At 34.7% G+C, this 12,833-nt stretch overlaps 1 protein-coding gene across 5 annotated transcripts in view; it reads right to left on the bottom strand.

Annotated features, from left to right (window-relative positions):
* CNKSR2 (connector enhancer of kinase suppressor of Ras 2) overlaps positions 1-12,833 on the bottom strand; it is a 253,350-nt gene that overhangs the window by 142,529 nt on the left and 97,988 nt on the right. For all 5 annotated transcript variants that reach the window (XM_036305515.1, XM_036305518.1, XM_036305517.1 and 2 more), the window contains exons 6-7: positions 8,356-8,475; positions 903-962 (exon numbers count right to left, since the gene is read on the bottom strand). In XM_036305515.1, the coding sequence (XP_036161408.1) occupies positions 903-962; positions 8,356-8,475 (180 nt within the window). The remainder of the gene's footprint in view (positions 1-902; positions 963-8,355; positions 8,476-12,833) is intronic.

Below are 12,833 nucleotides of genomic sequence, written 5' to 3' on the forward strand. Positions count from 1 at the left end.
AGGATGCAATTTGTCAGAATTTCTAAAAGGAAACAAATTCAAAGCTTTGCACCTTCTTAAAAGAGTAGGGTGGATATCTGGGACAATCCAATGCAGGAATAATGATTTATTATGCAATTCAAGTCTATTATACTGATCGTGTTAATGCCCAACACAGTGATTTCACATTTCTGTAGCTCTTACAGTATAGTCTTTCATGTTTATTAGCTTATTTGATTTTCAGAACAATTTAGTGAGGTATGTAGTATATATGATATTATTTCTAATTTATAGATTAGGGAAACAACTTAATGAGAGGGTAAGTGATTTGCCAAAAATTACACTGCCATTAAGCTGCAGAACTGCTTGTAGGACCTAGCACTCTGACCCACTGCCAGCAGTAGTTCTTACTGGCTGGGTCTGAGAATTTGCATTTCTAACAAGTTCCCAAGGGAGGCTGATACTGCTTGTCCAGGGAGGTCCTCACTGTGAAAACCATTGAGCTATGCCATGCTCCATCCACTAAATTAAGCTGAAATATACACCAAGTATTCAGAAAGCATGATTTATCTGATGTTTCTTTCTTATGTGAGCTAAGTTTCTTAATATAAATAAACTATTTGACAGATGGAAATGGATTCTTTTGGATGTTGCAATAACTTGTCATGAAACAGAAAATACGTATTAACAAGGACAAATCTCTGGCTGCAAACAGAAAACATCTGATTCACTTTAAGTAAATAGCTATTCTAAACTAAATAAACTGACTGAATTTCTCCCAAAGACATTACTAACTCAATGTCTTTTTAGTTTTGTCTCCTAATTAGTTCATGCCCTCAAAAGTCAAATGTAATTATGTAAGACATATAAGTTGTTTAACAATACAAGGAAAAACCAAACCTTTGAAATGTTACAATACTTACATTTTCTGTAGTTCCAGTAATTACATGGAGGCCATCATACGTTGATTTAATATACATACCCTAAGAAAAAAACAGCATCAGAAAAAAAAGTGAAGCAACTGGAATGTTTCCAAGTATATCATAACTCATTTACAAAAATTACTCTATCAAATTATTATTTCGTTGAAAATTTTTAAAAAATTATTTTTCAATTACAATTTATATTCAATATTATTTCGTATTAGTTTCAGGTGTACAGCATAGCAGTTAGACAATGATATATCTTATAAAGTGTTCCCCCTGATATTTTCAGTACACACCTGATACTATACATAGTTATTACAATCCTGTTGACTACCTTATTAAATTAAAATTGCCATATGCCCCAGGAATGAATCTATGATTCAATAATGATGTCTTTAAACTGGTAAGAAACTCCTATATGAATGTGCTGACTTCTAATGTTTGCCCCGCAAAAAGCTATACACAGCTTAATCAAATAACTACTTGGTAAGTGAATTGCCTATGAAATGCAGTATCATAATGCAATACCCTGACGAAAGAACACACCTCACTGCCCCCAAATCTGTATTATATGTTCTGTGGGAAAAGAAAAGTTACAATGAAAAATTCAAACATTGGTATGTTATTAAGCTTATTGTAATTGATACATATTACACAATACAAAGTAGGCTTCTACAGAGCCACTTCAACTACAACTAAAGAGACAGAAGAGTGATAAAATACTGGTAAGATCAACTTTTTTTCTCCTGCTCTTTTGTGGTATCCTGCATTTTCTGCCTTTATTTCTTATTGATGCCATTTTAATAATTACATCCAGTCATCTCTATATCAGTAATTAAGAGGTAATGTGTGGCAACCACTTCTCCCAATAAAGAGGATGGGATTCCATTTTCCATTTAAATAAAGTCATTTTTGAAAAAGCTTCATTAAAATTAAAGAATACTCAGAAATCCTGAAATTGTGTAAACTTTTAGAGCAAACAAAAACTTTAAATTATGGACAGTGATAGGACTTTAAAGGAAAAAATATCACAAGAAAGTATTCATATTTAAAAATTTTAAATATTTTTATTTAAGTAAATCAGAAAAAATAGATTATTTTTTGTGAATGGCTTTTTTTCCTTTCTAAGGAAGATTCCGTTACTTTAATTTCTCTTTGGGGAAAAACTGCCTAAGCATTACATATAAAAGTGCTTTGCATTTCAAAATACTGATTTTAAAAAAATACCAATTTTAATAAACTTAAAGTCTGAAATATAATGTTAATTTTCCATACCTTTATGTTAGTTATATATCTAAAGACCTAAATATACATGTGTTTTCATTGATAATATGTAAGAAATAAAAAAACAACAAGAAGCAGTAAAGTTGATGGTATGGAATTATTAAAAAGTCACCACGTAGATTTTATTTCTGAAAAGTCATTTCAATAATCTCATTGTGTTCAAAATGTTAGTAACGGTTCCAAAAATGGTTGAGCCTGGCTCTCCAATGTGAAACAAAATGAATGTAAGTTTAAAAGATGTTTACTTACCTATGAACTCTAGTTTCTTAAGTGAAAGTTCTTCACTATATAAAATAAATTACTAACCTCAACACAAGTACAAATAGAAATTAATTAAGAAATTGGCTAGTAGTCCTTGGCAATGACCATATGGTAATATTCATGCTTACATTGGTAACAAGTGTAAAACATACTTTTGAAGTTATTTATTCCATTATATATTGGAAGGTAAATATAAGGATGCTATTATAGAACTCAGCAGAGGAGAGGACAAGATTTTTACAGTTATTGCCCCTGCCCTGAGGATTAACAAAATTACATATTTAATAAAGGATCTTAAAGTATATTTGTAAGAGCTAAACACTAAATTTGGTTTTAGTTTTTTTAAATAGAGGAAGTGTGAGAAGATAAAGTAGAAAAAGACAGCAAAAACCCCCAATATATATTGTTTGGACATACAAAACAATCATCACTCATTATTTGTTAAATATCTTGTTAAAATGTGCCAGGGACTGTTTTAAGTATTTGATATTCATTTCACAGCAGCCTTTGAGGCTGAGGAATCTGCCCAAGGTGGTGAAGTCAGTTTTTAAGCCAAGGCATTCTGACTCCGTACTATATTTTCAACACTAGGCTCCTGATTTATTGATTAATAGTTAGGGCAGTTGTACTCCTTCACTTTTCTTATATAATATACGATTTGGCAACTATAGATATTAAAGTGAAACATGAACTGTTCAACATTTATTTTTAAACACTAAGAACCCTTTTTAAACTTTACTTTTACTATTGACACTGTTACAGATGTACCCATTCCCTCCTATCCCTTTGCCCACCTCCACCCAGCTCCCGCCCCCATTTCCCACTGGCCATCACCTCACTGTTGTCTGTGTCTATGCTTTATGCATATATGATCAGCAAACATGTATTATGTGCAATGCAGTTATAAAGAGTAACTGAATATGATATTTTACAATTTACTTTAATCACAAATCTCTTATGACAACTGTAAGCTCAAGTTGAATATATTTCTCTCCACACTTCTTTCAACACTGTGCATTATTGATTATGATTTAGTGTGTTTGACAAGAGCTCTAAATAATCTCATAAATAATTAGATCATAGAGAAAGTCTAGTACCCTATGATAAATGTTTAGAAAAAGTCATTATAGTTATTGGGATAATAAAAATTCATGGAGATAATCTAGTTATGATTCTGGAGATAAAATCTATGTGTAATTATTGTGCATATCAGAAACTTAAAAATGGCAATTGTAAGCTAAAGCAAGTATCTATTAGTTATAGGAAGAGGCTTTCATCATTATTTATGCATAATTAAGTGTTATGTAATTTATACTAAAATTAATTTTTTCAGATGGATAAAAACGTTTAAAAGCTTAAATAAAGATCTAACTATGTATACAGAGTTCAATTCTAGAAACTTCATAGTTATAAGAAATAGAATGGAACTAAAGCACATTTTTAAAATGCTGCAAATAATGAAGATATTTGGTTTTATGTAATACTTTCACTTCTAACTTCAATAAACCATTTTTTGTAACTGCTTTTAAAAATTGAAACTAACTTCTTCATCCTTTTGATCTCCCTCTGGGAGTACCAATGAGAAAAAATGGCCAAAAATGAGGCACCAAAAGAAAGAGAAGAAACAAGTTGCTTGGGTGAACTTTGAACTAATCAACTTCTGAATAATGTAGATTCCAAAACTACTTATGATCACTTGTTCACCTCTGAGAAAAGGTGAAACAGCAAGAAAACATAATTCAAATGGCTCTTTTCTGGAACTGAGACAAATCTGTTTTCATTTAATGAAAAAACTTTCATTCCCTCCCCCCCAAAAAATAATTAATTCTGGAGCTTACTTGAACAGCTCCCTGTCTCCTGCTCAGCTTGCCAAAGTGACATTTGGTTCACTATATCCCCAAACCCCAAACGTAGGTTAACCAATGGAAGCCAAACAAACCTCACAATCAAGTCAATGAAATAAGAGATATATGGAGAAAGTCCAAGTGCCTAAGTAGCAAAAGAACTCTCTAAGGTCAAGGCTTCCCCAAAAGATGACCCCAGCCCATAACACCCTTTATTTTCTCTTCAATCTAGCTGTTGGCTCTAATCTAGTTTAGATAAGTTTAGGTGCCATTTCCTTCTTTAATTTCCTGCTGATTGTTGTTAAAAGCATTTTAGAAACTAGTTCCATATTTTTAAATCATAAATAAACATGTTTCCCACCATTCCTTATAATGCTCAGGACTCTCAAATCTAAGAAATCCTAGGAGATTTGACTAATTAGGTAGAGAGATGATAAAAGATCTATCCAGTTTATCAGTGAAAGAACAAAGCAGCTACCTTCTGCCTTTGTTTTGAAACTGGCAGAAGACCTTCAGCAGCTGTTTCTAAGCTATTTAAACTTCATTAAAGCTTGGTATTCTCCCACCACTTTCTATTTCTTTCCTTCATTTACCATTTATACACTTCCTATAGCTAAGCACAAGCTAAATGTTACCAAAACCCTCAAATCTATTTCTTCAAATGTGACTGAGTAAACTTAATTAAAAGTTGCTAATTTAAAAAATGAAGTCATGTGAAATATTTAGTCATCTCCCCTTTAACATCAACAATAGGAAATAGTTTTATAGTTAACGCTTATGAATATTCAACATTTTATTTTCTTTTTTTCCATCTGAAATATCTTCCCAATGAAGTGCTGCTGTCATCCTCCTAAACTCTTCACACCCCCCTTTAGCAATTCCCAGTTTATATATGGGATAATGGAATAAGCTTTATTCAGATGCACTTCATTTAAATTTACTTGGATGGAAACCCTGCCTCTATTGTACATTACCTATATGTGACACAGGGCAAAGTTGAGAATATCTGTGATTCCATTTTCTCATTTGCTAAATGAGAAGATTAATACCTACTGTATAGAGTTGTGAGGAAAATACCTGGTAAATGTTAAACACATTTCTTCTTTTCTATCTTCTAGCTCTTTCCCAGACAATTTAACTGAATCCATTTCTTGGCCTTTTATGTTTATGACTATTCCCAAAAGCAGATCTAGATTTACCTCTTTCAAATTTAAAAAATAAAAAGCCTGTCCAGAGCTATAACTTCATTTTAAAAAGTCAAGATTTCCTAAAGTCCATTAATTAGCATCCTGTTGACTCACTTCACGTACCTATTCTCCCCCATTCCCCATGATTTCAGTAGAAATTAGAGGAAAATAATCAGGCTCTGTTCTCAGAACAATACCATCCTTAGAACTGCAGGCTCATAGAACTAGAGAGAGCTTTAAAGATGATCTAGTTTACCCTTCCTGCTCCCAAAATTCTACAGATGAATAGATCAAGGCCAAGGAAGTTAAATCTACTCCTCCACATCTCCCAGATCACACTCACAGAAATATTTATTGAAGTGATTTGTATTCATGCCTCCTGATTCCCAGTCTAACATAATAATCTCTCTACATAAAACCCTAATATGCAAATAGAACAAACGGCAGAACAACCAAACAACCGAGCGCTATGATGTGTGCTGACCACCAGTGGGCACATGGAACATGGCAGGCGTCGGCAGCAGGTGGCAGAGTGTGGAACATAGTGGGCATCTACTGTAGCAGGATGGTGGAGCAGGTGAGTAGGGGTGCCAGATCAAGGCAAGGTGCTCGTTGCTGTCATCGGGGTGAGTCTCTGCTGGTTACTGAAAATTCTTTGCTCCTGCATGCCATGGTACCACCGGGTGCTCACACCTGCTGCTGGTGCCAGAGCTGCTGCTTGCACCCACTGCCGGCAATGCCTGGTGCTGGTCCTGATCACTTGACGCCATCAGTGGGTGCAAGTGGCTGCTGGCCCTGATCGCCCCTGCGGGCTTCTCCACCTCCCCCTGCTCCTGAGGGGTGATCAGGGCAGAAGCTGCCGCTTGCACCTGCTACTGGTGCTGGCCCCGTGCGGTCAGCAGCTGTGAGCAGGCCGGTACCGTCAGTGCATGGGAGCGGTGGCGGCGGGAGCGGGGCTGCGGGCAGATAGGGAACCGGGGGCTGTGGTGGGAGGAGCCAAGCAGGGGTGCAGAGGATGGGCTGAAACCTGCCCCTGTGCCCACCGCAGCCTCTTTGCCCACAGTTCTTTTCAAAGTGCACGAATTCATGCACTGCGCCCCTAGTTCAGTGGTCAGCAAACTCATTAGTCAACAGAGCCAAATATCAACAGTACAATGATTGAAATTTCTTTTGAGAGCCAAATTTTTTAAACTTAAACTATATAGGTAGGTACATTGTTATTAACTTAATTAGGGTACTCCTAAGGCTTAGGAAGAGCCACACTCAAGGGGCCAAAGAGCTGCATGTGACTCGCGAGCCGCAGTTTGCCGACCACGGCCCTAGTTAGTTCATAATTTCCCACTCTACAAATCATGTTTAGACAGGTTCTCTTCCTTCATAACAACTGAAAAGGGAGTTGTAGAAAGAAAAATTTTTATACTATAGGTTGAAAGATGCTTTAAACAAAACTGGACTAAAAGGAATAGTAAAAATTTAAAATCATAAATATTACTTCAAATATGTGTATACATGTTCCAAATAAGCTCTTAAAATTAATTGAAGTTAGATATAACACTTATAGGTTACTATGATGACATGATTGCTGACTATGTTTGATATGCTGCTTTCTGTCATCCCAGGAAAGTATCAATAAAAGCCACAGAAGCCTGAGGAACTATGGTTATCCAAAAGTAAATTTCCAAATATCAGAAGAAAAGTCACTCTATAGAAGAGAAGGCTTCAAACTGAAAAATCACTGGTGGCCAATGAAGGGTTTGCCCTCTGAAAGAGTTGTATGCATATATATTTAATTAAAGAAGAAACACCACATAAAAATTAAAGCTGCTTAAAGATCTTTAATAATATATATTCTGAATTAAATTATTAATGCCAATTTCCAAGATATCTATTTTCTAAAATATCATTAATTGAATGTACTCTTGGAAAATTTATCTATAGGTAAGATGTTCTCCAGCCAGCTTCTTGTTTTTTTGTTTTGTTTTGTTTTTTTTCTGTCTTGTAACTGGAAGCAGACCTTTTGTAGGTGTCCATTTTCTCTGTCTCCTTAATATTAATTGTATATGTTTTCTTTCTGAAGATTTAACGAAGAGCTCTCCCTTGGGTTACATTTAGAAACAATACACTTTTTAATCAGGTGAACAGAATATAGAAGATAACTACCTTTATCTATAATAATAAAAGTGTAATATGCTAATTAGACTGGATGTCCTTCCGGACAAAGCAGGGGATGTGAGGGAAGCCTGGTTCTGGGTGCCAGGGGGAAGCCCAGGTCCCGGCTTCCAGAGGTAGGAAGGCCTACTCTTGCATGAATTTTGTGCATCAGGCCTCTAGTTATTATATAATAAAAAAAAATCCATCTCATGGATGTTAGCCTAGTTTTGGCAAGATTCACCTTCTTACTCATCCTTATAGGAAAGAATGGATGTGAGTGATAAAGAATATCACATTTGTTCAGTTTACCCACCCTAAGGGAAGAGAGACCTATTAAAAGCAAAACAAACCAAAGCAGAACAAACAAAACACCCACTTGCATGGGTGTGACAGTATGGTTTTTATAAAACTCTTAATTTAAACTTCCTTTAAACCAATGGAACTTTGGTAGGAGGTGAAAGAATGCAATAAAAGCTAACTTATTACCAAAGTAAACAGGGTAATTCAAAAATCACCATGCTTACTACTTTTCTTTCATTTTCATTTATCTTTTTTATAAAATTTCTTATGACAAACTCCGACTACCTAGCTCCTTTACAAAAAATTACCAAAATGTTCAAAATCTGTTAAAATTCATGTATTCCCATATTCAGAAGCTGCTTTGCCCACATCTTTAGCTGTCTGCCGATGGATGGTGGCTTTGAAAAATATGGTATCTCTTACCAGCCCTTCACTTGGTTTGATGTTTGCCAGCTGAATCACTTCCAGGTGGGCTGACTGTGAAACCAGAGGATCTGAAGACAGGGATATGATGTGGTCACAGACTCCAGAAAGAGTTTTACACTGAAAGCAAAAAAAATATATATGATAAATGTTGTAAGTAACACATTAATTAACTTTATGTTATACCTTTTTTACAAGAAAAAATAAAAGAAACAGTAACAGTACTTGGCATTTTATTCCATTAAATCTATATTAAAAGGTATTCAGGTGAAAAAATACATGCACACAACACACTTATATTCTAAATTATGGATACAAGAACTATACATCAAAATGTGCAACAGAGGTATTATTATATTTTAGTTCCATTATTTGATTCATCAGATCTAAAATAAAATGATTGTTTCTAAACAATCCAAGAACTTTATAACAACCCTCGGATTGAACTGAATTAAATAATTTTTAAAAATTTATGTCTTTTATATTATGATCAGAATAGTTAAAAAAAATTCAGCCAAGGCACAAGGAAGATGAGTCTTGCAAATCCACTTGATGAACTCCTCCTACTTATTCATCTAGACTTTCCTGTTCAAGGTTACCTTTGTATAAAGTTTCCCACCACCTCCAGGCAAAGTTTGGCACTCCTTCAATCCTGCATTCTCAGCATTCTTTGAACAGTCTAAAATTGTATGATAACTACATTCTGAAGCCCTATTGAACAGGAACAGTGTCTTACTCATTTCTAATTTCACTTCCTCCCCCACTCCCACCTGCCACCTACACCAGGTAGACAGATCCTAGAACATATAAGGTAATCAATAAATATGAGTTGAATAAACTGAAGAGCAAATGAGCTTTAACAATGAGTAGAGTGGCTTGCAGGAAAGAAAACTAGTGCTTTAATTAGGAGAAATCCATTCATACTGATAAGAATAACAATAGATTTAAAATAAGGTATATCCATAATGGTATGATTAAGACTTGGACATGTAAACTCATGAAGAAAGTGGAACATTAGTGAATGAATCTTGGAATATACTATCCTAAATTATGCTGGCCCTTATATGCTTCACAGACACTCAATGTACTTAAAGAAGCCTGGTGTCCATCATTTGAAGGTTTTTTGTTTGTTTGTTTTTTGTTTTTCTGCCCTATTGTAGGAGGTGATTTTCTTTTGTATCCATCTCCAACATGTTACATTTGTTCTGTAACCACTGTACTACCCTACTGTAAGGAAGACAGTTTCTTCTGCCTGTCATTACTGCATTCTGTGCTTGGACCATGGTCTCAGTCTGTGCAGGACTCAGCTTCTTCACAAGACAGAAATAGCCAGGCTAAATTTCCCTTCTTGTCTGCACTCATGCTTTTTGCATCGGCTTTTCAAGGCTGCACTTTTATTGTGGCTATCAGTCCCTAAAGACAAACATTAGCTGGTGCAGTAGAGAATCTGGGCTTAAAGACAGATGTGGGCAATCATCACATTGCTAATTATTTGCTGTGTGACCATGAGAAAGTTATTTTATATCCTTGAGGCTCAGTTTCCTCATGTAAAAAATGGGGTATTATAAATTACTTTCTATGGTTTACATGAAAAATCAGGATAGTGTATGTTTAAAAAAGAGCCCTGCTATCAAAAGAAGACACTAAATAAATGCTTTTTATCCCTCCTATTGCTTTCTCTACTCTCCCAAGGGCTCAATCCTTACTCCTGGGATGAATGATGTCATTATTCTTAATCCCATGACCTCACTGACCATCTTACAATGACCAGTAATCACACTGCATGGTCATGATGGAGAGTTCACAGCTCTTTTCTCTCTCTCTCAGGCTCAAATCTCACTGCTTGCAGATACAAATTACCTTGAAGAGCTGCTAACCAAAGTGCCAACAGGAACACCCCCTTTTCTCACCCAAACAGGGAAACCTACAGGGAAGTCACACAAGGTACTGCACTTAGCACTATGCTGTGCTGTTGCCATCTTGGAATTCTTAGTTTTGAACAAGGGGCTTGACATTTTCATTTTGCACTGGGTCTCATATATTATGTAGCCCATCCTGGGATCCCAGTCTTGGAGTGGTGTTTTGTTTTTTTTTAAACTCTTGGAAATATCAGCAGCAGCCATGGGAAAAAGGACAGAATGGCAGCACTTTACATTTAAAAATTGGCTGCAGTTCAAATTGCTGCTCTTTGACAGGAAGATAAACACTTTGGGTCATTTTTAATCTTTTTTTTTCATTTTTAATCTTTTAACTATTCATTTCCTCCCACATGTGGTTACATCTTCATTCTTATTTTCTCTTAATCTCAAGGGGGGATATAACATTGTTAATTCTGAAGCATTTCCATATAAGATACTTGGACTGCATAATAACCTGAAGGTTACTAATTTGTATGCTATAAAGGACACTTTGTGGTTTCTACAAATTGAAGCATATTTCAAAAGAGACCAATGTAGCAATAAATATGAAAGTAATGGATGTATATAAATGGATTAACATGTGTGTATTAAAACATTCAGGGCCTCATATAACACTGGTGATGAGCAGTAGTAGCCCTTCTATTCACGCATTGGAAACACTTAGAAGTGGTGTAGGAAAAAAAGGCCTTAATACTAGACTGTAGACATTTCTACAAAAAAGAAAATAACAGTTAAATCCATTATATTAAGTTGCAAAATATTGTTTCAGATTCCTCTTCTTGAGTAATTTTGTTTGCCAAATATCTACTATATGCTACGTCTGCCGGGAATACAAAAGATGTGTAAAACATTGACTTTACCAGCAAAGCTACCAGGATTTAATAGATTAAAGATCTTGGAAACTAATAACAGAAAGACTTAGAAAGGAAACCCCACTAGAACCCTGCTGTCTGTTTTAGAGATAATGCACTAGAACCTTTTATATTGCACCATTTGGCACTTGACTAAATAAGCCAATTAGAAGGGGTATAAAATAGTCTGGCTTTATATGCTAATTCTATACTCATTACTTCAGCATACATCAAGCCACTGCAGGAAACCACATTAAGACTGTAATGGCAAAGTTCCAGGGAAGTTATTTACCATGTTCTTATAAAAATTAAATGTGTGCATTCAATGAAATCGTGTGATACTATGTTGTTATCATTTTAAAACAAAGTGTTACCTACTGTTACCTAATATATTCTAGGAAAAGATAATTAACTATTATACAACAAGAAAAATGCATTCTTTTTATTATTACAAATTAACATCAATACTATAGAGCACCTACCATGTATCTGGCACAGTGCTAAATACTTCATAGTCATTATCTCTTTTATCCTTATAACAACTTCCTGAAGTAGGTATTTTTGAAAGAAAGGCTAAAAAAATCTATCAAGGTCATTGCCTTGGTAAAAGAAAGACTGGAATTCTTAATCATTATGCTTATTTCAATCCTTAAATCTCAACTTTTTTTCATTAATTTCATTTTGTACTGTTAAAAATTCATGTCTGTATTAAATGGATATTATATAATGTTTAAACTACATAGTTTAATGAAATATAAGATGAGCTTTCCAATTTAGAATGCAGTTTAGATAAGGAGTAATAGAATGGATACTGTGAAAGACAGTCTGGGGAAACTTAAAGCAATTTTAGCATTAAAAGGAACGCTTCCTCTAGATAAAAGATGACCGGTAACCACTCATATGAGGGAGATTCTTCTGCCATTTTTGCAATATTTATACCAAAAGATTTTACATTCTATTTATCTTAGTTCTAAAAATAGAATAAATAGTATGAAACTAAAATTAAATCCTAGTATATAATATGCCTTATTTTAATTGTTTTATTGCTTAAAGTATTACAAAGAGTATTATATATGTCTCCTTTTTTTTCTCCCTTGACCTTCCCCTAGCCTCCCATACCTCCCAGTGTCTTGTGTTCATTGGTTATGCTTATATGCATGCATACAAGTCCTTCGGTTGATCTCTTACCCACACCCCAATCCTTCCCGGCCTTCCCGCTGTAGTTTGACAGTCTGTTCGATGTTGCTCTGCCTCTGCATCTATTTTTGTTCATCAGTTTATAATGGTCTTAATTATCCATAAATGAGTGAGATCATGTGGTATTTTTCTTTAATTGACTGGCTTATTTCACTTAGCATAATACTCTCCAGGTCCATCCATGCTGTTGCAAATGGTAAGAATTCCTTCTTTTTTACAGCAGCATAGTATTCCATCGTGTAGATGTACCACAGTTTTCTAATCCATTCAATAATATGCCTTTAATAACACTAAGGGGAACATAAAATTGCAATGGTGTCATAGCTGACCCTCTGGATTCTGTTATAATCTACCTAAGATGGTGAAAAAATAATTAGTGATTGAACAGCAGTAACAGACAGGATTAGCTATGACTTAAGAACCTTTTAAAACAGAAGTGTGTCACAGGATGGATTTAATGGTATTATGATTTTCTCCAGTTTTTATATTTCAAATATGAATCAATATAATG

The sequence above is a fragment of the Myotis myotis genome, unplaced genomic scaffold (assembly GCF_014108235.1).
Source record: "Myotis myotis isolate mMyoMyo1 unplaced genomic scaffold, mMyoMyo1.p scaffold_m19_p_4, whole genome shotgun sequence".
Taxonomy (NCBI): domain Eukaryota; kingdom Metazoa; phylum Chordata; class Mammalia; order Chiroptera; family Vespertilionidae; genus Myotis; species Myotis myotis.